At 47.4% G+C, this 27045-nt stretch overlaps 1 protein-coding gene across 4 annotated transcripts; it reads left to right on the plus strand.

The window, feature by feature from the left end:
- Positions 1-8682: 8682 nt before the first annotated feature.
- On the plus strand, positions 8683-25145 carry KLHL26 (kelch like family member 26). 4 transcript variants are annotated; one of them, XR_013391201.1, is made up of 4 exons: positions 8684-8892; positions 14902-15084; positions 20886-23279; positions 24665-25145. XR_013391201.1 is itself a non-coding variant. In XM_028713558.2 (3 exons), exons 1-3 carry the CDS (start codon positions 8771-8773, stop codon positions 22465-22467), a joined length of 1887 nt encoding a protein of 628 aa, XP_028569391.2. In that variant the 5' UTR covers positions 8684-8770; the 3' UTR covers positions 22468-25145. The 4 variants fall into 4 exon arrangements, 2 of the variants coding, with proteins under 2 accessions (XP_077777864.1, XP_028569391.2); XR_013391202.1 differs by having other exon boundaries at positions 20886-22997; XM_028713558.2 differs by having other exon boundaries at positions 20886-25145.
- The last annotated feature ends 1900 nt before the right edge of the window (positions 25146-27045 follow it).

A 27045-nucleotide genomic window follows, 5' to 3' on the forward strand; every position in this document is an offset into this window, starting at 1 on the left:
AAGGTGACGTCAGGATGGTGCGTGACTAATGCACGCACCGCCCCCATGTGACGTCATAGCCAGTATAGTGCCCGCCACAGTGGGGAGTGTCGGGGCGCACAATGCGCCTCCTCCCCTTGCTAGTATCCGCCCCGGAGCCATGGCAAAGGTGTAAAAGAGCCACATGTGGCTCTGGAGCCGCGGGTTGCAGACCCCTGAACTAGACCATGAGTCAAACCAAAACCACATGTCTTGTATGAAGTCGATGTCTATATTAAAAGTGTTCTCTTGTGGGTGACAAAGAGTCCTGTGTTGGTTGTCAGTGTGAATTTTGCAACACTGATTTGTGGGAAGAAGCTTCATGCCAGTATTTGAAATTAGCCAGGCGCATTTTGCACCTGCCTGTTGGCCACTGGTGATGCCTGGGAGCCAGGATGGTGCCTGGGAATAACTGGGTAGCATAGTGAATATCATACAGCCTAAGAGAAAAATAGTTCACCGTAATAAACAATCCTCTCCCCTCCCCTTTCACAGGCCATAGATTGTTTAATGGCCAGAGGCCTCGGTCAAGAGACGTGTAATGATGGTGCCAAGGCTCTGGGGAGACTATTCCACAATCGGGGAGCCACTGCAGAAAAGGCCCTTTCTCTTGTTGTCCCCCTCCAAAACTCCCTTATTGGGGACATGGGGAAGGGCCCCAGGTGGCAAGTGCAGGGTACGAGTGGGTTGGTTCCAGGGCTTATAGGTTCCCGCCACCTCGGTATAACATTGCTGTGAACAACGGTGCTCCAGTCTCTGACCAAGGGAGAATTTTACTGTTCTGGTTCCCTGTGGTCCTTTACTGGTGGGATAGCTCAGTCGGTAGAGCATGATGCTCTCAACCTCCTGGGTTGTGGTCAGTGGCGTAACTGTTGGGATACTGCCAGGGAGATATCATCCATCAAGGCCCCATGCCGTCTCCGGACGTCCATCGATCTCTCGTAGAAACGCAGTATCAATCAATTAGCGACATGAGCTCCAGAAATAGCTTGCCACATTCCAGAGCTGGCGCACGCTCTATCAGCAGATAATGCACAGCGAAAGATGCACGCAGGAGAGCGTTATTTACAAATTTATTCAGCGTTGGTCAGAACAAAGAAAACATGACTGCCTGCTTCAGTGTCTCTCAGACAGAGAGTGAAACGAAAGCAGAGACACAACAGTGACATCCTGTGAACAGGAAATACGCAGGCTGTGACACAAACATCCTGCTCCCTTTTAAGGTGGAACGGAAATATCCTAACAGTAACAAGGTCAGGTGGTACCCGGTGTGGAATTCCCCCCCACACACATTGAAATTCCCCCTTCCTCTACCCCCCATTAAAGAAAGCCGCACAGGCAGCCATCTGATGTAGATACAGGCTTATCCCCCCCCCCCCGTCAAAGGAAGCCACATCCTGCCCTCCCCCAGGAGCACGGGGGGGGGGCAATGGCGTGCTGCCCCCCCACGACTCCCAAGCCTCCCCCGATCTGTCAAAATGAAGGGAGGAGGGGGGACCGCTGCCGGCAAAGCAGCACAGCACACACACCCTTACCCCGACGGCTTGGGATACGCTTGGGAGTCGCGGGGGGCCCTGAATGTCACCCCCCCCTCAGGGTGTGTGTGTGTGGCTGCACTCGAAGATGTGCTGCTGCTGATGAGGCAATAAGTAACCAAAGAATTAAACCCCCGTGTTGCAAACAATCGTCAGTAATATCCAAGGCAACACGATGACCAAATGCAACAATGCGATGTCAATATAAACTCTTTATATATAGATACAGAACGTTGAACAATATGTAATATGTGAAATATGCACTCTGTGCCAGTGGTGTAGCGTGGGTTGTCAGCACCCGGGGCAAGGCAAGTAATTTGCGCCCCCTAACCCGTGGATTTGCGCCCCCTAACCCGTGGATTTGCGCCCCCTAACCTGTGGATTTGCCCTAACCCCAGATGTTGCACCCGGTGCGGCTGTCCCCCCCTGCACCCCCCACGCTACACCACTGCTCTGTGCAAAACCAAATCTTCCAAATCTATGAAAGTCACAAAAGGTGCACTCTTGGTGGATTCTCTTGAAAACAGAGAACCAAATAAACACAAGTCTTATAATAAGTCTCTGAAAGTCTTTGTAGACTAAGCAAGTCTCTGAAAGAAGCAATGGGTCAGATTCTGTTCTGGTGAAAACAAGCTGTAAAGCTTTGTTTTTTATGACGTCCAACGCTTTGTGACTTTCATAGATTGATAAGATTTCTGTTTATTTGGTTTTGCAGAGAGTGCCTTGGATATTTCTGCTCATGAGGCAAGGCAGCGTCCCCCCAAGGGTGGGACATGGACGGGACGGGCAGACCGCCCCCACCCCACCCCCTTCCTCCGCCAGTGATGGAGAGTACCTGGACCATGCTTTCAAAGGATAAATACTGTAATCCCATATGCTAACATCAAACCAAAGCAATACCAAAACAGAGACGTATTGAGCAGTCTTGGGGTCTGCAGAAGTAAAAAAAAAAAAAGCCATTTTCTCCCAAAAGCCCAATGAAGCTACTACAGAACACTGAGCATCTGTTAAGGTAGGGGTGGCTTGGCACAACCGAATACCATGGAGGAATTATCCTAGGGGGAAAGCATAGCTGGCTGGCCCCCTGAACAGCACCCTGCAACGTTTACTTGCAGGTCCCACTTGTACACCTCCTTGTTTCTGATCTAGGCTGGCTGAACATCCATTTACCAGGACATCGTAACTCAAATGAACACTACTCCCATTAACAGTAAATAGGAGAAACATACAAACAGTTGTGTGCCCAGTTGTGAGATGGTTTTAAGCGGAAACCCGCGAAGGGGCCTTATTATAGTCAGACTGCTGGTCCCATCTGGCTCAGTACTGTCTACACGGGTCGGCAGCCGCTTTCCAGGATTTCAGATGAGGGGCATTCCCAGTCCTGGCAATGGTCAGAGTTTGCACCCGGGATCTTCTGGAAGCCAAGCAGGTGTTCTGCCAGCGAGCTATCCAAACTCCGCAGGATAGCAAGTCGAAAAAGTGTGAATTGCTCCCTAATGCCCATTAGCAACTGCGCTTGCAATTATTGATTTGGGTATAGGCCTATGGTTCAGGGGGATTTACTTCCAGACAACTGTTGCTTGTACAATTTTTAAATTATTATTTCTTCACACGCTTTTAAGCATCTGCTAAAGCACCATTATTATTATTTTTTTTAAATTTTTATTCAAAGTTTTTTTTTTAAAACATACAATAAACAGACAAAAAAGAAAAAAGAACAAAGAACATAGAAAAAAGAGTAAAAAAAATAAAAAAATAAAAAATAAAACACCATTATTTTAAAACGGGAAAAAAAGCCTGGTTCACTCCATCAGCAAAGCTGCCCCCCTACAAAAAAAGCTAGGTGGTGTGATTCGGTTTAAGGTCTGCAACAAAAAGAAATGTCTCATTCTGCCTGCTTTACTTAACAGTAGGCAAAATTTTGCATTCTCCACTCTCCTCTGGGAGGCGTCCCATCGGATCCCGGTGTAATGGCTGCTGGGAAATCCTCGCTTCTTTTCTTTATCTCTTTCCTTTTGAGGAAGAGGCGGAAGAGACGACGTAAAGTGGGAGGGGCTGGGAAGGAAATAAGGTTTTGCGGCAACAAGGCGGGGGGAGGGTGGTTTGCGACAGTGTCGGGACTTACGGCAGCTCGTTAACCCTTTCCGTTCTGGTTGATTTTTCCAGCTCCTTCCTATAGCAGTTTGTTTTTCTATTGATTTTGGAATCCTCTAGGTTAGATTACTACAACGCGCTATCTGAATTCTGAATCACAGAATCATAGAGTGGGAAGGGACCCCTAGGGTCATCTAGTCCAACCCCGCTGCAATGCAGGAATCTTTAGCCCAAGCCGGGACTCGAACCCACGACCCTGAGATTAGATCTCATGACAGTTTGGAAGTTTAAGCTGGTGCAGAATTTGGTGGCAGGACAGTTTGAGCATATTGCGCCGATCCTGACCCGATTGCACTGGCTGCCTATTGGCTTCAAAGTGCTGGTTTTGACCTATAAAGCAATAATAATAATAATAATAATAATAATAATAATAATAATAATAATTATACTCCATCCATATGGCTGGGTTGTCCCAGCCACTCTGGGCAGCTTCCAACATATATAAAAACAGTGAGACATCAAACATTAAAAACTTCAGATATCTTCTAAAAGTTGTATAGTTGTATATTTCCTTGATATCCGACAGGAGGGCATTCAACAAGGTGGGTGCCACCACTGAGAAGGCCCTGTGCCTGGTTCCCTGTGTTAACGGAGAAATCTGAGGGCTCCCTTGGACAAAAAACAAGGACACCAGCCAGGAATACCAGAACAAAACAGCAGCCAGTAGGCTTGGTCTTTATGGAAGACTGTCGCGACAGGACTCCCACCTGCCACCAGGTGGAACAAGATGGAAGCCCCAAACAAAAGAGAACCCAAACTTTTATTAGCTGTTAATCCCCATGTTACACCCCCCCAAACTACATCACTAATGCATCATGGTTACATCATGAAAGGGGAGGTCTGGTGGCAGGAATCTGAGCATCCTGGACCCTGCCCCATGGTTCCCCTTGCCCTCCACCAAACACCCATCAAGTGGAACAAAAGAGACATTTACCGTATTTTTTGCACCATAACACTCACTTTTTTCCTCCTAGAAAGTAAGGGGAAATGTCTGTGCGTGTTATGGAGCGAATGCCTGTGGGTGGCGGGGGGGGGGGGGATCTGCTGCAGTTGTGAGCAGAGGATCCATGGTTCTCCTTCCTTCCCTCCTCTGTGGTTACAAAGCTTGGATCCACATGGATCCTCAGGATTTTTGCATTGGGCTACTCCAAACTCACTGTCAGATCACATGTCTGTGGCCACAGCATGAACCACAAAAATAATATATCCACTATTTCGTTTAGAATATTTTTTTTCTTGTTTTCCTCCTCTAAAAACTACGTGCATGTTATGGTCTGGTGTGTGTTATAGAGCGAAAAATACGGTACATTTCCCTGTTTCCCAGCCAAATTAATCACACCCTTTTGTCTTCATCTGGGTTTGTTATTTCTGGAATGGCTACCTGTCTGGCACTCAAATATCAGGATGCCAGGGATCATCACTCAGGCAGAGGGGCTGCTGAGGAGCTGAGCTCACCTGTCTATATGAATTTCTGAGGTTTTCCCAGTGAGCCAGTACAGAGATACATTGATCAGTGAATTCTTACATTTGGTATCGTGCAGCAAAGGCCCTTTGAATAGATAGGAAGAAACCGTGATGAAGTGTTTTGTGGGGACAAATCACAAAAGCCACAAAAGCGATTGTGCTGATTTTGGTAGTGGGCTGCATGTGCATGATATCTGCTGGAGGGGCAACCCCCCCCACCACCTATACATAAATTCCTGCAACACCTGTAACCTCACTTTATTAATCAGCCCAATATTAATATTAATCAGTCCAAGGCCTGGTTTTCATCTGGTGCCTAAAAATATGTAACGAAGGCGCCAGGCGAGCCTCCCTGGGAAGAGAAACAGGGAGCCACTATAGAACTGAATGTGCATTAAGTCCGTCTTGGACGCTCAGTCAGTAGAGCATGAGGATCTGAATCTCAGGGCCGGGATTCGAACCCCATGTTGGGCCAGAGATTCCTGCATTGCAGGGGGTTGGGATGGATGACCCTCGGGGTCCCTTCCAACCCTACAATTTTATGATTCTATAATGTAGGTGGACTGGGCTGTCAGGATCTAGCGGACTGGTGTTACTGGGAGACCACTAATTCAGGGGTTCCCTGTGTGCAGAAGGGGGAATATCTGATTCTATCTGAGTTTATGCTGAAATGAGGCTGCATTTTAATGTTGTATTTTAATATTGATTTTAAAGTTTTATTTCAATCAATTGATTGATATCTGCTGTTAGCTGCCCTCAGCCCGGTCTTGGCTGGGGAGGGCAGGGTATAAATTAAATTTATTTTTATTTTATTTATTATTATTATTACTGATCCACCCCACAAAGGGATACACACCTTCCAAACTCTGGGCCTCTCTATCCCCATAGATCCACATTCTCTGAATGAGGCCACTCAAAACCTCCCCACTTTGAACCCCTTTTCAGTGTGCGTGTGGACATATCAAATGCCCCCCATTATTTTTGCCTGCCCCCTCAAAACTAACCTCGTGGTTGTTTTATTCTTAAGCAAAATCACATTTGTTCCATTCACACTTCACACCTTTTTTTTATAGTATGGGAAATGTTGTTTTATGTATCCTTCCCACAAAAGACTTTTCATGGATAGAGAATAATAGAATCAAAGAATTGTAGAGTTGGAAGAGACCACGGGGGTCATCCAGTCCAACCCCCTGCAATGCAGGAATATTTCGCCACACCTGGCCTCGAATCCATGACCCTAAGACAAACTTTTTAAATAAACCATAAATACCCCTCTCCAAAACTTCTATCTCTCTGTCTCAAGTCTGTGCGTTTTCAAAGTGAACGCTTACTCATACAGTGTATCTGGGATATTTCATTTATGTTATGAACTTTATCAAGCTGTCACATGGCATGGATTTTTTAAAACACCATATCTTATCTTATTTACCTTATGAACTCTACCTAGCTAGGAAACAGCGCTTTTAAAGCAAACATTTATTTGCACTGCACACCCCCAATATATTTATCTGGATATTTACAGGAGGAGTTTGTAAGATAAACTATACCACATATAAGATAGCGTATGTTTAAAGGAAGCAATAATTTATACTTCCTTATGTGCTCTCTCTATTTGGCTATAAATAAATAGTTTATATGTATTTTCTATACTTAAGTTTTTACCTCTATCTTCAGTACATTTTATTTTATTGCTAGGGCTAGTGGCTGATGCAAATAAAGATTCTTCTGATTCTGATCCTAAATAATTTATAAGATAAACTATCTTATATTTATAAGAACATTAAGGTAAGGTAGCATGCTTTATGTTGAATGGAAAATATATATTGTGCATTCGGCCGACCCCTGTGATACAGTGTCTCTGCTTATAGCACTTACGTGTATTGTGCTATAGATAGATACTGTAATATATAACTCGTTTATAAGGTAAACTGTCTATAACAATATAACTATTTAACCCAGGAAGGCAAATCTGCCATCGTCTTCCATTATCTTCTTCTTCTTCTCAAGGAAAAATTCACAACCCTCATTTAAATACATGCAAAACAACAACAGCAACACTGAAACAGACTGAATTGATCTTAACAGAATTAAAACTGAAGCCTTAACAAAATTAAAATGCAAAGAGATTGCAATAAAAAGGTGGCCTTTTGTGAATAGTGGCATTTGCGTCCTTTTTGTGTTTTAAAGGAAACATTTGGTATTTGCACTAATAATTGCAATGAGAGATATAGATAAGATTCACTATAAAAAAATGTACATATATATTTTAAGAGAGACGGGCAAGTAGATGTGCTTTTAAGCGAACATTTATATTTTATATATTGCTGTGTAGGGGGAATGGACAAGCCTGCGCCTGTGTGCTTTCAAATTGACATTTATATTTTATATTATGAGGGAAAGGCTTTCAAACAGTGTGCTTTCAAACAGATATTTATATACCGTATTATATATTGTGTATAGATGGGCAAGTCTGTGTTCGTGCGCTTTCAAACTTAACATTTATATTTTATATATTAGAGAGCAAGTCTGCGCCTTTGTGCTTTTAAACTGATATTTAAATATTATATAGTGTATCTCTCTGATGAGATTTTATCTTTTATATTAGAGAGCGGGACAGGCAAGTCTGCGCCTGTGTGCTTTTAAACTGATATTTATATATTACATAGGGTATCTCTCTAGAGAGATGAGATTTTATATTTTATATTAGAGAGGGACAGGTAAGTCTGCCCCTGTGTGTTTTTTAACTGATATTTATATAAATATATCGAGAGGTCTGCGCCTGTGTGCTTTTAAACTGATATCTATATATTATATAGTGTATCTCTCTGATGAGATTTTATATTTTATATTAGAGAGAGGGACAGTCTGCGCCTGTGTGCTTTTTAAGTGATATTTATAGAAATATATCGAGAGGTCTGCGCCTGTGTGCTTTTTAACTGGTATTTACGTATTATATAGGGTATCTCTCTAGAGAGATGAGATTTTATATTTTATATTAGAGAGAGGGACAGGCAAGTCTGCGCCTGTGTGCTTTTAAACTGATATTTATATATTATATAGGGTAGCTCTCTGATGAGATTTTATATTTTGTATTAGAGAGGGACAGTCTGCGCCTGTGTGTTTTTTAACTGGTATTTATATAAATATATCGAGAGAGGTCTGCGTCTGCGTGCTTCTAAACTGATATTTACATTATTATATAGGGCATCTCTCTAGAGAGATGAGATTTTATATTAAGAGAGAGGCACAGGCAAGTCTGCGCCTGTGTGCTTTTAAACTGATATTTATATAAATATATCGAGAGAGGTCTGCGTCTGTGTGCTTTTTAACAGATATTTATATAAATATATCGAGAGAGACGTGAGGAGGCCCGTATCTGAGGCGACCTTTCCAGCTTCTCTTCTCCTGAGGTAATATGAGAAAAAGGCGGGCTGGCCTCGACTCCGCCTCTTTCCCCGCCCCTCGCCCCGCCCCCCTCCGCCGCGTCATCACGTCCCGCCTTCCCGCCTTCCGGCCTGCTCGGAGGCGCAGCGTCGGCGTCGCCTGGAAGGGGAAGCCGGGCCTGGCGAAGGCCTAAGGCGGCGTCGGCGGCGGGCAAGATGGCGGAGTCCGGAGGGGCCGAAGCCTTCGCCTCCGCCGAGCGGCCGCCCACGCCCAGCGTCGCCGGGGGAGGCGGAGGGAGCGGCGGCGGCGGCGGAGGAGGCGGCGGCAGCAGCAGCAGGTGAGGAAAGAGGGAGGAGGAGGGAGGAGGAAGAAGAAGAAGAAGCGGGGCGCCCGCTCTGGACGAGGGAACTCCCTGCACTTTACCCGTTATTCTTGCTCCTTTGCTTTCCTCGCAGCACATCATTTATTAAGATTTTTCTTTATATTTTTTAGCGCTGTTTTTGCTGTCATGCTTAGTGCATCGGTTAGTTGTTGCATTATTTTCATTCCACATTATTTGTTATTATCATAGCATTTAGCATGTCGTTGTTGCTGTTCTGTCGTTGTTATTCCGCGTTATTTGTTGCTATCATCATTATTTAGTATAGAATTGTAGAAGTGGGAGGGACTCTGAGGGTCATCTAGTTCAGCCCTTATGCAACGCCCAGTGTGGGACTCGAACCCAGAACCCCCGGATTAAGAGTCTCGTGCTCTGCTGAGCCGTCCCAGTCTTTGGGATATCATTGTTGCTCTTTTTATTTTATCGCATGCATATCATTATTTTGCAGTATTTGTTGTTGTTGGTTAGAGCCTGGTGCTGGTAATGCCAGGGTTGCAGGTTCGATCCCCATATGGGGCAGCTGCGTATTCCTGCATCACAGGGGGTTGGACTAGATGATCCTCAGGGTCCCTTCCAACGCCACAATCCTACAATTCTGCAATTTATTATATCGCTGCTATTCTGAATCTATCCTGTTACTATCGTTACTATTTTATATCACTTATTGTTATTATATTTATATCATTGTCACGGCTTTATCATATGCCTTGCAAAATTATTTTATATTGTTATCATATTGATTATATCTTTGTTAGTTTTATTTTATTGTGTTCCTATCATTGTTATTTTACATATACTGTATTATCCTTATCATTATATCATTCTTACTGCTTTATTCTATGCCTATTGTTATTACTTTATATTATTTATTATTTTATCACAATATATTTTTATTGTGTTGTGTTGTTGTTACTTACTGTGTCTAATTTGTGGCTGGGGCAACCCAGTCAGATGGGGCAGCATATAAATAAATTATTACTATTATTATTAGTACTACTACTTCTATTTTATTTTGTTTTATTTTAGTATGTTACATTTATTGTCATTTTGACCATCGTGGTTGTATCAACCACAGAATAGTAGTAGTAGTAGGTGTTGTAATAATAATACAGTGGTACCTCTGGATGCGAACGGGATCCGTTCCGGAGCCCTGTTCGCATCCTGAAGCAAATGTAAGATGAGTCTGCGTGTGCGCGGGCTGTGTTTTGCCGCTTCCACGCATGCGCGTGACATCATTTTGACCATCTGTGCATGCACGAGTGGCGAAACCCGGAATTAACGCACTCCGTTACTTCCGGGTTGCTGCAGAGTGCAACCCGAAAATATTTAAGCTGAAGCGTATTCATCCCGAGGTATGACTGTAATAATAATAATAATAATAATAATAATAATAATAATAATACAGTATATAAACTCCCCCTTTCTAAAACACGGCCCATCAAACAGCATAGAGTCATATAATTGTAGAGCTGAAAGGGATCCCTAGGGTCATCTAGTCCAACCCCCTGCCATGCAGGAATCATTTGCCCAGTGTGGGACTCGAACCCACAACCCTGAGATTCAAAGTCTCATGCTCTACCAACTGAGGTACACCCCCCACCCCTCGACGATTCAGCTGAAGGATTCTGACAGGTATTACAAGTAAGTTTGTTGTAGGTAAGTTCAATGGTAGGTCGCTGGATGATGGGGTGGAGACGCTCCTTCAGGTATACAGGGCCGAGGCCGTTTAGGGCTTTAAAGGTCAGCACAACACTGAGTTGTGCTCTGAAAAGTACTGGCAGCCAGTATAGATCCTTTAGGACTTGTGCTATATGGTCCCGGCAGCCGCTCCCAGGCACCAGTCTGGCTGCTGCATTCTGGATTAATTGTCGTTTCTGAGTCACCTTCAAAGGTAGCCCCACGGAGAGTGCATTGCAGTAGTCCAAGTGGGAGGATAGCTAGGGCACGTACCAGAGTAGATGGGTCTCATTCTGATCTGTGGAGTGAGGTATTTGCTCCTAAGCAAGAGTGAAAACTTGCAGCCTCCTAACACAGGTCAGTTGTGCTTTAGCTCTTAAGGGATCCTAAGTGTCCTGCATTCTCGATTCAGTTTAAAACATATTGGTGGACGTTAAAAAACCCACACACCTGCCGAAGGGGAGACTCTGCGGGACTTAAGTTTTAGCCCACCACTGGCCTATAGGGCTTCTGAGATCCTTTCCAGATTTAAGAATCTCCCCACTCTGTGCACTTGCTCAAGAGAGGTGGTGTGCTTTTGTTTTGTACGGTGGTGAAAGATTTGAATTGTTTCAGTAACCATGGATACCGCTAATTTATCTGAAGGAGGCTGACTGTATTATATGTATATATGCTTTTTAAAAACATTCTAATTGCCATTTTAGAAGCGGAAAATGTGCAGGCATGTAACTTGAGGCACTAAGTGAGCAGCGTTTAGTAGAATAGCATTAGGTTTTAAGTATGCTTAATGCTTCCCTCCTTTATTTTCCGGTTTGTGTGCCTGGGATAAAGTTTAAGACTTCTTCTTCTTCTTCTTCTTCTTCTTCTTCTTCTTCTTCAGCTGCTGCTGCTGCTGCTGCTGCTGCTGCTGCAGTACAAATCCAGAATGATGCATCTTGTGCTCATCAAAGCATTTCATGAAAAAAAGTTAAGGGTCGTGGGATAGGATTAGGATTACAGTGGTGCCCTGCAAGACGAATGCCTCGCAAGACGAAAAACTCACTAGACGAAAGGGTTTTCCGTTTTTTGAGTCGTTCAGCAAGGTCGAATTTCCCTATGGGGTTGCGAGTTCTTGCGAGTTTGTTTCCTTTTTCTTAAAGCCGCTAAGCCGTTAATAGCCGCTAAGTCGCTAATAGCCGCTAAGCCGTCAATAGCCGCTAAGCCGTCAATAGCCGCTAAGCCGCTAATAGCCGTGCTTCGCAAGACGAATAAACAGCAAGACGAAGAGACTCGCGGAACGGATTAATTTCGTCTTGCGAGGCACCACTGTATTTTCCACATACACACGAAATGTGCATTAAGCCAAGCCACAGTTCATTCTACTGAGCAGCTGGGAGAACTCAGTCAGTGACTCTTATTTTCGGGATCATGGGTTCAAGGACCACCTCTGGCAAAAGATTCCTGAGTTGCAGGGGGTTGGACTAGATGACCCTAGTGGTCCCTTCCAACTCTATGATTCTATAAAAAATTTCCCTTAGCCTGCTAACTGCTTCTGCACATCTCCAATCAAAAGGAGTCGGAAAGAATAGCTTGTTCGCAAACGGCATCGTAGCTTTGTTGTATCTTAATGGGATCATTTTAGTGCTGATGTATCTTGAATTTGTTCTGTTTAGGATTTTCTGTGCCTCCTTTCAGCCACGAAGGCCCCATGGGGGAAACACAAAACAGTAAGCAGTGCACAGTACAGTAAAATCAATAGGATACGATTAATAACTGGGAGGGGGAAATGGACACATCACTACTGTAATACCATCCAACAGCAGCAGGGAAGAAAGAGTTATTTTTTTTAAAAAATATATTTTTATTAAACAATTTTAACAGAACAACTTATCAATCAAGAGTTAATTGAAATGGGGTGGACCATTCCTCTGCAGGGGATGAAAGTTGAGATATAGTGATGAAGGGGATCTGGTCCTTTCTTTTTCTGTTTCTTCTTACTTTAGTTTCTTTATTCTCTTTACTGTATTTCCTGTAGATTGGTTTGTTTCTTTTACTGTGTTTTGAAAACTTGATTTAAAAGCCCCCCCCCCAATTAACAGGGCATCAAATTTCATTCTGGGCGCTAGGAAGGGACATGGGGTGGCAGGGAGTGTGTGTGAGAGAACCGGGTGTCCTGCTTATTTTTTTACTCCCCCCCCCCAGTCAGTTACCTCAAGGAAATGTGGCCCTCCTCAGAAAAAAAGAGTTCCCCGTCACTGAATTAAAACAATTCAGAAAAGATGTTTACCATGTGCCTAAATCAGTGCTTCCCAAACTTATGCTTCTCAAGCTGTTTTTGGACTACAACTTCCATCATCCCTAGCTAGCAGGACCAGTGGTCAGGGATGATGGGAATTCTATTTTTTAAAAAAACAGCTGGAGACCCAAGTTTGGGAAACCCTGGGCACTAAATTCTCCAGAAAAGAGGGGGCCAAATGGACCTTCTAGGAGAGAATGTTCTGGTAAGGATTACAAAAAAGCTAGCCGATGCTAGGGGTTGTGGATGTCCCAGCATATTCAGAAGTGAAGCGGGATAGATTTGGGAACCCTGCTTCCTGCTTCCAAGCCCTAGTCCTGTGAGCTAGCCAGGGGCACCTCACCTGGACGCTGTCACAATGGCCACTACAGCCCAGCTCAGGGGGCAGGTGGAATCCATCTGGCTCAGCTGGCAGCTGCAGTTTGCTTTCATGCTTCTCATGGCACCCAATGCTGGTAGTCCCAGACTGATCAGGTAGGTGCCAGTCTGAGAAGTTGTGGCTGAATTGTGAAAAGACCCCTGCTTGCTCTTTGGTTGGGAACCAAGCTTTACTTAGGAATCTATTGGGATACCTGCCCTATACCAGGTTCCTCCAGCTCAAAATCATCTACACCGACTGGCAGTGGCAGTTCTAATAAGAATAATAATAGTAATAATAATTTATTTATACTCCGCCCATCTGGCTGGGTTTCCTTAGCCACTCTGGGCAGCTCCCAACCGAATATTAAAAACACAGTACAGCGTTAAACGGGATGCGGGTGGCGCTGTGGGTTAAACCACAGAGCCTAGGGCTTGCCAATCAGAAGGTCAGCGGTTCGAATCCCCGTGACGGGGTGAGCTCCAGTTTCTTGGTCCCTGCTCCTGACAACCTAGCAGTTCGAAAGCACATCAAGTGCAAGTAGATAAATAGGTACTGCTCCGGCGGGAAGGTAAACGGCGTCTCCGTGCGCTGCTCTGGTTCACCAGAAGCGGCTTAGTCATGCTGGCCACATGACCCGGAAGCTGTACGCAGGCTCCCTCGGCCAATAAAGCGAGATGAGCGCCATAACCCCAGAGTCGGCCACAACTGGACCGAATGGTCGGGTCCCTTTACCTTTACCTTACAGCATTAAACATTAAAAACTTCCTTAAACAGGGCTGCCTTCAGATGTCTTTTAAAAGTAAGATAGCTGCTTATTGCCTTAACATCTGATGGGAGGGTGTTTCACAGGGCAGGTGCCACTACTTCTCCAGGGTTTCAGACAGAAGTTTTTGCCAGCTGTGCCTGGAGACACCAGCAATTGAACCAGCGACCCTCTGAGTGCAAGGCAGATGTTCAGAATAGACCACCCTGTTCTGCCTTGGTCAGACCACACCTGGAGTCCTGGGTGCCACAATTTAGGAGGGATGTCGACAAGCTGGAAGTTGTGCAGAGGAGATGATCAAGGGCCTGGAAATCAAGCCTTGTAAGGAATGGTTGAAGGAGCCGGGTATGTTTAGCATGGAAAAGAGGAGATAGAATAGCCATCTTCAACTACCTCAAGGGCTGTGAGATGGAAGATGGAGCAAGCTTGTTTCCTCCTGCTCCGGAGGGTAGGACCTGAACCCATGGCATCCAAGTTACAAGAAAGGAGATTTTGAGTAAGCATCAGGAAAAACTTCCTGACAGTGAGAGTTGTTTGACACTGGAATGGTTTCCCTGGGTTGCTTGAGGACTCTCCTTTCTTGGAGGTTTTTAAGTAGAGGTTGGATGGCCATCTGTCCTGGATGCTTCAGCTGAGATTCCTGCATTGCAGGGGGTTGGACTGGATGACCCCTGGGGTCCCTTCCAACGCTACACTTCCAGGAGGGCATCATAGGCCTTGTGGGAGAGGGGGTCCTGGGCTGGATGGGCCCCCTCTGGCCTGATACAGGCGTGCTGCCGAGCTCTGCCCGCCTTCCTGCGGCCCTGATTGTGTCAGTTATACAGGCCAGCAATTTGAAAGCCTCTCTCTCTGTTTCCTCTTTCCCCCCATATCACCCCCTCGTCTTCGCAGCATGGCAGACAAGAGCAGCACTTTGAAATGCACTTTCTCCGCCCCGGGCCACAGCGCGACGCTCCTGCACGGCTTGGCCTCCCTCCGCGCTCAGGCCCAGCTGCTGGATGTCATCCTCACCATCAACAATGAGGTGTTCCAGGTCCACAAAGTTGTTCTGGCTGCCTGCAGTGACTACTTCAGGTGAGAGACCCGGAGTAGTACCCCCTCACCTCTGCTCCAGCGTTAGGAGCTCAGATATGGTACCTTAAACCTAGCTTACGGTTGCCACAATGGAATGTCTCTTTCTTTTTATAACAATTTTATTGAAAGCTTTTCTTTAACATATTTAAAGGTAAAGGTACCCCTGCCCGTACGGGCCAGTCTTGACAGACTCTGGGGTTGTGCGCCCATCTCACTCAAGAGGCCGGGGGCCAGCGCTGTCCGCAGACACTTCCGGGTCACGTGGCCAGCGTGACAAAGCTGCATCTGGCGAGCCAGCGCAGCACACGGAACGCCGTTTACCTTCCCACTAGTAAGCGGTCCCTATTTATCTACTTGCACCCGGGGGTGCTTTCGAACTGCTAGGTTGGCAGGCGCTGGGACTGAGCAACGGGAGCGCACCCCGCCGCGGGGATTCGAACTGCCGACCTTTCGATCGGCAAGTCCTAGGCGCTGAGGCTTAAACCCACAGCGCCACCCGCGTCCCGTTCTTTAACATATTAAACAATAACACTGAAACTCGTTTATAAGAAAATACAGAACACTATTGTACAGAAAAGAGAAAGAGGAAAAAAGAACAGACTGGAAGAATAACTGAAAAGCCCCTTTATCACATTTATATTGTGCATATCTTATCATTTACCCACACATCGAAAGGCAGGCTCTCCCAGCTCTCACCTGGGTGCCTATCTCCTCTCCCAGTCTCCAACCCTGACTGAGATCCTTTTAAAAAAAACACAAAACAATTTTATTGAAAGTTTTTTAACATATTAAACAATAAAATTCAAACTCGCACGTTAGAAAATACAAAACACAATTGTATAGAAAGGAGAAAGAGGGAAAAAAAGAATAGAGAGAGAAGAAATAAAAAGACCCTTTATCACATATTGCAGCATGTTGGGGGGTTGGACTAGATGGCCCTCCGGGTCCCTACCAGCGCTACAGTTCTATGATCTCAACTACATTGCTTGACTGTAGCTTGGTCTTAGAGCAGTTCACTTGTCCCAGTATGCAAGAAGGGAAAACACACACAGTGGAAATGGAAATGGCATGAACTAATGGACTAAAGCAGAGGTTTTTAAACTGGTGTGTGAGCTCCATTTAGGTGGCCTGTGGAAAGGCTACAGCACAGTCAAATATCTCTGTACTCAGCCCTGCACTTAACTTGCCTTGATGTGGTGATGGAGGACTAGGGTGCCCAGAAAAGGGGTCCATGAATCGTGCAGCAGCAGCAGCACAGAAGCACAGGACGTGTGTCTGTTGCTGCTCATGAATCAGCTGTCTTGATGGAGAGGTCAGTTGCCGGAAATCTCCACATCGGCGCAGTTGGTCCTGTGACTGGCTCCTGGGGAATTTCAAAAACTGTTCTTCCACCAGAGGAGGCAGACTGCCTTCTCTGGAAACAGTGCAGGAAACCGTCCCTGTTGGTGTTAGGTGAAGGGGGGGGGAGGGAGGGAGACCATCTCTTCTTAGTAAAGGTAAAGGCACTCCTGACCATTAGGTCCAGTCGTGGCCGACTCTGGGGTTGCGGCGCTCATCTTGCTTTATTGGCCGAGGGAGCTGGCGCACAGCTTCCGGGTCATGTGGCCGGCATGACTAAGCTGCTTCTGGCGAAGCCAGAGCAGCGCACAGAAACGCCATTTACCTTCCCGCTGGAGTGGTACCTATTTATCTACTTGCACTTTGACATGCTTTCGAACTGCTAGGTTGGCAGGAGCAGGGACCGAGCAACGGGAGCTCAGCCCGTCATGGAGTTTCGAACCGCTGACCTTCTGATCGGCAAGCCCTAGGCTCTGTGGTTTAACCCACAGCGCCACCCGCATCCCGTTTAACGCTGTACTGTCCCACCTCTCTTCTTAGAACGGCCCCATAATCTGTGGTACGCAGGGCATCTGTTTTGCATGCGGAAGGTCCTAGGTTCAGCCTGCAGGCAGGGCTGCGAGAGGCTCCTACTTACAACAGCGGAGAGCCTCTGCCAATCAGTGTGAACACTACTGAGCTAGATGGGCCAATAATCCGACTCTTTGTGAGGCAGCTTCCATTGTCCCTGAGAAGGCAGCTGGAGCTCATGCGGAGCTGCTGTGTGGCCAGGGATTGCCAGGGATGATGGGAGTTGTAGTCCTACAACATCTGGAAGGAACACTTACATGCAGGACCCAAGTTCAAAAAGACTCTCCTCACCCCAATCGCCAGCAGCTGGTATTCTGAAACATTACTGTCTCCGATTGTGGAGGCAGAGCACAGCCATCCCGGCTAGTAGCCATTGAAATTAGGCCCTGTGATTTCAGCAGGTTTACTCTATAAGCAAAACTGAATTGAACACCACCCTGTTTTTCTAATCCCCTTTTAAGAACTGAATTGGCACCGACTAAGAGCAGGCGAAATAAAGTGCTCCACGGAACACATCTTCACAGAGGTGTGGCGATGGACGTGAGTTTAGATGGCTTTTTAAAAAGGGGGCTTGGAGAGTTTCGTGGAAGAGGAGCAAAGAGGCACCTGTGGCTTATTAGCTGTGATGTTTAGGAGCGTTACCAGGAATGTTTTGGCCCAGCCTCTGCGGAGGGCTGCTGCCATTGTGTAATCTTCCTGGAGGCACCTGATTCGCTGCAGTGGCAGGCCGTGGGTTCCATAGGGTTGTGCGGCTGCCGCAGTGGGAACTGTAGTTCAGAGGGCACCAGGCTGGGGAAGGCTGAATCAGACAGGCCTCTGCTCTGATCTAGCAGGGCGCCGTCAGACCATATAACACCAGTCCTAAAGGATCTACACTGGCTTCCAGCATGTTCCCGAGCACAATTCAAAGTGTTGGTGCTGACCTTCAAAGCCCCGAAGGAGCGTCTGCATCCGCATTGCCCAGCCCGGAGACTGAGGTCCATCTCAGGGGGCCTTTTGGCGGCTACCTCACTGTGACAGGTGAAGTTACAAAGAACCAGGCAGAGGGCCTTCTCGTTGGTGGCGCCCTCCCCGTGGAACGCCCTCCCATCAGATTGTCAAGGAAATAAAGAACTATCTTGACTTTTAGAAGGCACCTGAAGGGAAGTTTTTGATGTTTGCTGTTTTATTGTGTTTTCAGTATTTTGCTGGGAGCATCCCAGAGTGGCGGGGCAACCCAGTCAGATGGGCAGCATATTCATATTCTTCTTCTTCTTCTTCTTCTTCTTCTTCTTCTTCTTCTTCTTCTTCTTCTTCTTCCTTCAGCTGTGCTCCGGCTTCTCAGCCTGGAGACTCACCCCTCCCCATCCGCACAGCGGCTTGCTTTGCATTCCCCCTTCAGACTTGATATCTGGGGGGGCTGGGGAAAACTCCCACCACCATTGGGGCAGAGGATCTAGGCTGAAAGCCTTGGCCATGTCCCTGCTGGGGTGTGTGTGTTTTTGTCAGGGAACTGCCATCGGAAAGACAGGAGGTGCAAAGGCTCACTGAGGTTGAGAGAGACGTAGCAGCTGAAGAGGGAACCAGTAGGGGGAGATCAGGAACTCCAAGGGAAAGTGAGTCGGAGGGATGGCTCAGAGACGCTTCCAGCGAAAACAGTGGGGAGGTCTCAGGACCTCCTATAGGGACACCCACTCCTCGCCGGAAACTGTCACGCCGAGAGTCCAGGAGACGCGTTTCCGTTAAGGAGCTTTTATGTTGGAAACGATTCCGAAAGCAACCACTTTCGGATTCTGCTAGCGATTGACGCAGCCATGCTGGAGGGGCTCCGTCACAGGCAGAGGTTTGAAAACCTGATCAAACTCTGAGGGACTTGCATTTTACGCACAAGCAGCTCATCATCCCATCACAGTTTTGTTCTGAGCATATAGAAGTGGCAAGTAAGAGCCCCAATACCCATCTCCCACACTGGCCACTCCGTGCTTGGCACTGACCACCCTTTCTCCGCCTTCTTGCAGCTGCTGGTGTTAACACCCTCCTTGCTTTTTCGGCTACCTTCCGAGATTTGTTTGTGGGTTGTTATTATTATTAACTTTATTGGCATTAGTTTCCCTAGCAACGTCAAACCCCAGAGGTTTATTGCTCTTCCTAACAGGCGAGTGATTATCGGAGGCAGATGCTAATGGCTCTTGTCCGACTGAATTTGTGCGCTTATGGTGCTGGGCCATAAGTGCATCAAGAGCTTCTCTGATAACTTGGGTATGTAGAGGATCTAGTAGCACGTTCCTCCCTTTCTGTCCCCCTGCCTTGCCCCAGTTTAGGTTCAGATCAAGGGGGCGAGGGAGAGGCGGCTCTGAAAAGCTTTTCGCCTCTTGTTTCTTTAATCTGGATTTCAGGGCTGCGAAGTGTCGTCTTCTAACAACACCAGGATTATTTGACCGTGCCTCTCCGGACTTTTAGCTTGCTGTTGCTGATAAAAAGCCTTCCTCCCGCTCCACAACAGCTTAAGATATGCCGGCATCATAATGCATAAAGCTTCCATTTGTTGCCCCTGATGAACAATAACCATTTAGTGGCTTAGCCGGTCACTGAGCTGTGGGGAGGGAACTCAGCGCTTCGATTTTCCAGAGTAAAATTGACCTACATCTGGGCTGCGCTTAGACAAAAGAGCTACAAATTCTCTTCTTCCCACAGGCCCCTGTTGTTAGTCAACTCCCTTTTCATTTACCTGTCTGCCAAGCCCTTTCCTGTCTGGTAGCATCTCAAGAGGATGCTTGGACATTTTGCCTAAATATGCCAACAATTTCAGGGCTCCAGAAAAGCCAAACGCTGGTCAGAATAGAAAGTGGTGAAAAGCCACCAGAGAAGGGTCAGGGCAGAATTCTCTAGGGAGGTAGTTTCCTTAGCGATGGGGCAGCTGCAAAGGTTCTTAAATTTTATTATTTTTTGTTATTATTTATTAAATTTATTGGCCACTTTCTTTACCAAGGTAACTTAAAACACATACACGTACAGCAAAAAGAAAACACAAAAGGTAGGGGTGAATGATCCCACCCAATCAAAGAGGCTACGGATAATTAAAAGTCAAAGGAAGGCCTGGTAGAAATGGAATACTTTTGCCTGGCGCCTGAATAATACGCAACAATTGGAAAATATTTTGCAGAATACTTTAAAACTCAGTGTAAAGATGTTAAAACGCAAATAGGATTTGAGTAAGAATAGCAGTGAGGGTGAACTTTTTGTTTTTCTTGTGAACTTATAGAGTAACTATCATATGCCACATAAATTCAAATTTTGAGGGAACCAGGGAGGGTGGGAGGGGAAGTCATAGCTGGACTGATTGATTGGTAAATTTAAAATGTTACTGAATTGCTTATTTGTTAAATACTACTACTACTACTATGGGACGTGGGTAGCGCTGTGGGTTAAACCACAGAGCCTAGGACTTGCCGATCAGAAGGTTGGTGGTTCGAATCCCCACGATGGGGTGAGCTCCCATTGCTTGGTCCCTGCTCCTGCCCACCTAGCAGTTGGAAAGCATGTCAAAGTGCAAGTAGATAAATAGGTACCGCTCCGGCGGGAAGGTAAATGGTGTTTCCGTGCGCTTCTCTGGTTCGCCAGAAGCGGCTTAGTCATGCTGGCCACATGACCTGGAAGCTGTACGCCGGCTCCCTCGGCCAATAAAGCGAGATGAGCGCCGCAACCCCAGAGTTGGCCACGACTGGACCTAATGGTCAGGGGTCCCTCTACCCTCTACTACTACTACTACAGTTGGTCGATGAGTTAAAAGGATAACTTTAACTTGGTGGAAACGGGAGTCACTCAGCAGCCTTTGGGGAAGTTGCCTGTGTTGACAAGCTAGGAATGGTGAATCTGAACACTCTCCTCTCTCTCTCGGGCTCTTTGACATCTAGGGCCATGTTCACTGGCGGAATGCGGGAAGCCAACCAGGACGTGATCGAGCTGAAAGGCGTCTCTGCGAAGGGCTTGAAGCACATCATCGAGTTCGCCTACAGCGCCGAAGTGACGCTGGACCTGGACTGCATCCAGGACGTCCTCGGGGCGGCCGTCTTCCTGCAGATGGTGCCGGTGGTGGAGTTGTGCGAGGAGTTCCTCAAGTCTGCCATGAGCGTTGAGACCTGCCTCAACATCGGGCAGATGGCCACCACCTTCAGCCTTGCTTCCTTGAAGGAGTCGGTGGACGCCTTCACCTTCCGCCACTTCCTCCAGATTTCCGAGGAGGAGGACTTCCTCCACCTTCCCCTGGAGCGCCTCGTCTTCTTCCTCCAGAGCAACAAGCTCAAGAGCTGTAGCGAGATTGACCTCTTCCGGGCCGCCATCCGCTGGCTGCAGTACGACCCAGCGCGCCGCGGCAACGCCAGCCAGGTCCTCTGCCACATCCGCTTCCCGCTTATGAAGTCCTCCGAGCTGGTGGACCACGTCCAGACCTTGGACATCATGGTGGAAGACGTCCTGTGCCGGCAGTACCTCCTGGAGGCTTTCAACTACCAGATCCTGCCCTTCCGGCAGCACGAGATGCAGTCTCCCCGCACCGCCATCCGCTCGGACGTGCTCTCCCTCATCACCTTTGGCGGCACGCCCTACACGGACAACGACCGCACCGTGAGCAGCAAGGTCTACTACCTGCCGGACGGCAGCGCCCGGCAGTTTAAGGAGCTGACGGAGATGGAGGTGGGCAGCAGCCACACCTGCGTGGCGCTGCTGGACAACTTTGTCTACGTGGTTGGCGGGCAGCACCTGCAGTACCGCAGCGGCGAGGGGGCGGTCGACGCCTGCTACCGCTACGACCCGCACCTGAACCAGTGGCTGCGCATTCAGGCTATGCAGGAGAGTCGGATCCAGTTCCAGCTGAACGTCCTGCATGGCATGGTCTACGCCACAGGAGGCAGGAACCGCTCCGGTAGCTTGGCCTCGGTGGAGAGGTACTGCCCGCGGACCAACGAGTGGAGCTACGTGTGCTCGCTCAAGCGCAGGACGTGGGGGCACGCCGGGGCTGCGGTGGGGGGCAGGCTGTACATATCGGGCGGCTACGGGATCTCGGTCGAGGACAAGAAGGCCCTGCACTGCTACGACCCCGCCATGGACCAGTGGGAGTTCAAAGCCCCCATGAACGAGCCACGGGTCCTGCACGCGATGGTCAGCGCCAACAGCAGGATCTACTCTCTCGGGGGCCGCATGGACCATGTCGATCGTTGCTTTGACGTCCTGGCTGTGGAGTATTATGTCCCCGAAGCCAACCAGTGGACGACGGTCAGCCCCATGCGGGCGGGGCAGTCCGAGGCGGGCTGCTGCCTGCTGGAGAAGAAGATCTACATCGTCGGAGGGTACAACTGGCACCTGAACAACGTGACCAGCATCATACAGGTGTACAACACGGAGACGGATGAGTGGGAGAGGGACTTGCACTTCCCAGAGTCTTTCGCTGGCATTGCCTGCGTGCCGGTCATTCTGCCACAGACCACAGCTCGGAGGTGACCACCCTGAGACTTCAGCCCAGTCTCCCAAGGCATCACATGCCATCAAAGATATACATCCTGCCCTGCCCCGTTTTGGAAAATAAAATGTTTTGTGTTCACAGCAGGCGAGCAAGGTCTTCCACCTTACCCTCTGGTCCTCCATAACTTTTCAACAATTTGTGTTCCATCCCTCCTGGGTTGGAGGAGGTTATAAGGAAGACTGAGCTAGGATTGTGGTGGGGTTTGTGCGAGAAGGGATGGGTGGTGCTCCCCATTAACTCCTCCCCCCCCCATCTTGCAGGTATTTTTTATTTTAAAAAGAAGCTCCTTTCTCCTCCCTCCACCCCTCAAAATTATGAACTGCAGAGTTTTTACTGCACCCCAGAGCATTGGTGCATGTGAGTTCGTTTGGTCTGGACAGTTTAAAAGAAAAGAAAAAAACTAAGGACATCTTGAACTTCCGAAAAAGCAATAAAGGAGGATGAGGCAGCTGGCTGGGGTGGAGGAACTCACAGAGGAGATGAAAAATGTGTGATCTCATCCTAGCAGGTGTGCCTGTTCACTCCCCCCCCCCGAAAAGCACATTTTAAACACAAGTACATCGCACACCAGTTTGGGTAGTCTTCTTTCTCTCTCTCAAAAACCAGAGTTCCCAAACCGCGTTCTGTGGAGCAGCGGTGGCCCACAAGCTTCGTCCCAGTGGTCCGCTGCGTGTCCCTAAAGGAACTGCAAGAGAAGCTGCTGCTGTCGCCTTTAGTGGCGTGAGAGGAGTGGAGAGGATTAGCAGCAACATGGAACAGGAAGCTAGAATTGGGATATTCAAAGCAACATGTAAGGAATAAAGCAATTCAAATGCAATTAGCAATTGTGCAGCGCCTAGCACAGCACATTCATGGGCAGAAAAAGAAATTGAGCTTAAGGTTGGTGCTCCACCCTGCTTCCCCATGTTGTTCTCGCAGGACAGCAATGCTCCCCCAGATTTCCCAGTTTTAAGTTGCTTGGGGCTGCCTTTCCCAAGTCAGCTGGCTGCCCCCCCCCACCGCAACACACCTTAACGCTGCAGGAGTAACTCTGGTCTGGGCCAGAGATGGGCCAAGGAGGTGCTCTCTGGGTTGGACTGATTCAAAATAAGTGTTGTAGGTCATTATTTTTCTTATTATTTATTAAATTTGTATGCTGCCTTCTGCTTGAAGATCTCTGGGCAGTTCACAATGTAAAATTACAATATAAGCAACACAAAATACATAATAAAAATGACAACAACAATCTAATAATCCCCCCTCCCACAACGCATTTAAAAGGGAGGGCATTGTCAATCAGCCAAAGGCCTGGTTTAATAGGAACATTTTGTATAATGAACTTGCCAAGTGAGCCTCCCACAAATAGGGAGCCACTGTAGACAAGACCCTGTTCTGCCAGGTCTCACATCACCACACAGTGCCCCCCGGGCAACTGCCAGCCCCTGGCAAAGCCCACCCCGCCCCCTAGGGCCGACCTCCCCTTTAATTTTTAAGCTGGCCTTGAACCTGCCATTTTTAATTTCCCACAATGCCCATAGTGCCCTGCTGCCCTGCGGTATCACGGGAACATTTGCGCCTGGTGGCAAGCTTGCTGCTCAAAAGACAGGAAACATTTTTGTGCTTTGCACGTAGATTGTAGAAACACAGAACTGTAGAGCTGGACGGGGTCCTGTGGGTCATCTAGTCCAACCCCCTGCGATGCAGAAAAGCATCCCTGGCAGATGGTCCCTGGTTCAGTCCCAGTGGCAACTCCAGGTAGGGCTGGGGAAAACTCCCTGCCTCAAACCGGGGACAGATGTTGCTGCCAGTCAGAGTAGACAATACCAACCTAAATGGACCAAGCGTCCTACTCTGTATACTTAGTTACCTATGTTTCTAGAGGGGTCCTGCTGCGTAGTGGAGCTGGCCAGAGGTTGCCATGCCTTATCCCCCATGATGATTATATTCCACGGAGTGGAGTTAGCACAGCTCCTCCTCTGTAGTTGCTCCCTGAGCCATAGAAGCCCCTGTACTGTAGCGTTGCTGCTGGCTGAAGACTCTCTTAATGCATTTAACCGCACAGGCCTGAGCCACGGCTTATAGGATGGAACGAGCTACAAACCCACAAAACAAAGCGAGCTGTTTGGAACAGGCGAGAATGCATCCCTGGCCGTTCATGCCTTTTGCTAGTCAGCTTTTTCGCTTCTGTCTTAACAGATCGTGGACTCTTGGAGAACTTCCCACCCTTCCCTGCCAAGATGCGAAATTAAAGCAGGCTTTTCTAAGCACGTTTCGATGCGTTGACGTTCCAAATTATTTTGATGCACTTAAAAATGTTCGAGCGGCAGGCTCGCCTCCCCTCTCACAGGAAAGTAAAGTAAGGGGGAGGGGAGATGCAGAGATTTACTTATCTGATATGCAGCATTTTTTTCAGAGGATGTGTTCTGCATGTGTGGGTGGTCCAGAACTTTGAAGTGGGATGAGATTTCTAACCAAAAGACTTGTTTTTGTGTGTGGTTCCCCCTTTAACTTGAGAGTTTTAAAACGCACAACTTTTTTTTACTCCAATGAGATTTATTATTACTGTTCATTTCATTTCCATACCGGTTTATATTTCAAAGAAATAATCTCGAAATGGTTTGCAAAACATGAAAACATGAAATGAAACAATCTAGAATAAAACAAATTCAAGCTTCAAGGGAAATCTTTCAGATCCTTCTGTAAGTGACATTTTGCTTCCCCTCTATTTATTTACCTACTTAATTTATAGAGCTTCTCCCTAGCAGAAGGGCTGTGGGAAGGCAGGGTGGCGTAGCGGTTAGAGTGTCAGACCTGGGAGATCAGGGTTCAAATCCCCACTCAGTCATGAAGCTCACTGGGCGACCCTGGAGTCAGTCCCAGTCTCTTAGCCCACCTCACAGGGTTGTATGGATTAACGGGGCGGGTCCGGAGTTAAATGCAAAAAAAATCAGCTCTTCCGCTGACCTTCTTAAGAAAGCTGGAGGGGCCAGTCAGAGGGAGATGTCAGTTGCCAGTCTGGCACCCAGAGATCTCCACATGGTTGCGATGGGTAAAAGTCACCCCACTTCAAAGTTCTGGGGAATTTCAAACACTGGACCCAACCAGCACAGGCTGGAGCTGATGGTAGTAAAAAATTCAACCTGTGGACACCAGTTTGAGGAAGCCTGTGCAAAAGAGAGGTAAGTTACTGCAGGGAAATTGCAGCACATAACAGTGTGTCAAAAGGAACATAAATTGCAGGTGTAAGGTACTTCTCAAGTAGCTTTGTGACTGCCTCAATCCTGCTTTCCTGGGTATCTTTCTCTGGATTTGGGGAATGGGACGGGAGGATAAGATCTAAGTCAGTTTAGGTTGGCCAGGAGGGGTGTGCTTGTTCTCTCACACAGCGTGCCTGCACCCATGGAGAACGGCCTCATTGTGGGTCTACAACCACTTCGCCTCCTTTCAAACTGCAACCTCCATGCTGCAAGAACTCGCTGGTGTTTATTTACAATAAAAATGAGTTTTGATACTGCTCCGTGAAAAGTACCTGGGGTGTTTTCTGCCAGAGTTTCGTTCTTGGTGGTGGTGGTGTCCAGCAGCGCTCTCCTTAAGTTCTCAGTGCAGAAGGGGTACAAAAGTGTGCTTGTGCTTCTGTCAGATTTGCGGCACTGGAAAAGCCTGTCTTGCCTCCTCCGTGCCATTTGGGCCGAGGGCTGACTCCGAGTGAAAAACAAAACTGCATATGGTCCCGTCCCCCCCATTGTGGAGACTGGCCAAAACATGACAAAACACGAAGAGATGGAAGGTTTCTAGAAATAAAAACATGGGGTTGTCTCCAAAATTAGTCATGCTCAGAGTTTACACATTTAAAAGATAATTGGCATGGCTAACTGAAGCCCATGGATCTGACCCACTTAAATTAATGCTCCATTAACTTGGGACTAGAGTCCGTCTTAGCATTGCATATAGCCCACCGTCTCTACTCTGGAGTCGGATGCAAGGTGCGCTTTGCATCGATGAAGGCAACTGCTTCAAATACGCAGAAAGGTTGACTTGCAGAACTGTCCTCCACTGCATGTCGCCATGGTCTTTTCTGTTGAGATGGCTCCCAAAGAGGATTATGGGAAATTCATGGTGGTACCAGAGACCGATATCTGAAACGTCTATTTCTGCAACCTTCATATCCAGAGAGACTTCGTAGGATTTATCTGTATTTTGATAATTTTATGTGTTTCTAATTGCTTTTTTATTTTTAAAATGACTATTTTGCACCAAGTTATGTAAACGATTTAAGAGATGCGGGGTTCATCCAGAACTAGCCCTGCTCAGAGATTCCTGGATAGGACTAACTTAGGTCCATTCATTTCAATGGGTCTGACTGAGCAGAAATGAGTTGGTTTCAATCCATATATTTATCTATCTATTATGGGACATGGGTGGCGCTGTGGGTTAAACCACAGAGCCTAGGACTTGCCGATCAGAAGGTTCGTGGTTCGAATCCCCGCGATGGGGTGAGCTCCCGTTGTTCGGTCCCAGCTCCTGCCCACCTAGCAGTTCGAAAGCACCTCAAAGTGCAAGTAGATAAATAGGTACCA

Source organism: Podarcis muralis, chromosome 18 (genome assembly GCF_964188315.1).
Source record: "Podarcis muralis chromosome 18, rPodMur119.hap1.1, whole genome shotgun sequence".
Classification (NCBI taxonomy): Eukaryota; Metazoa; Chordata; class Lepidosauria; order Squamata; family Lacertidae; genus Podarcis; species Podarcis muralis.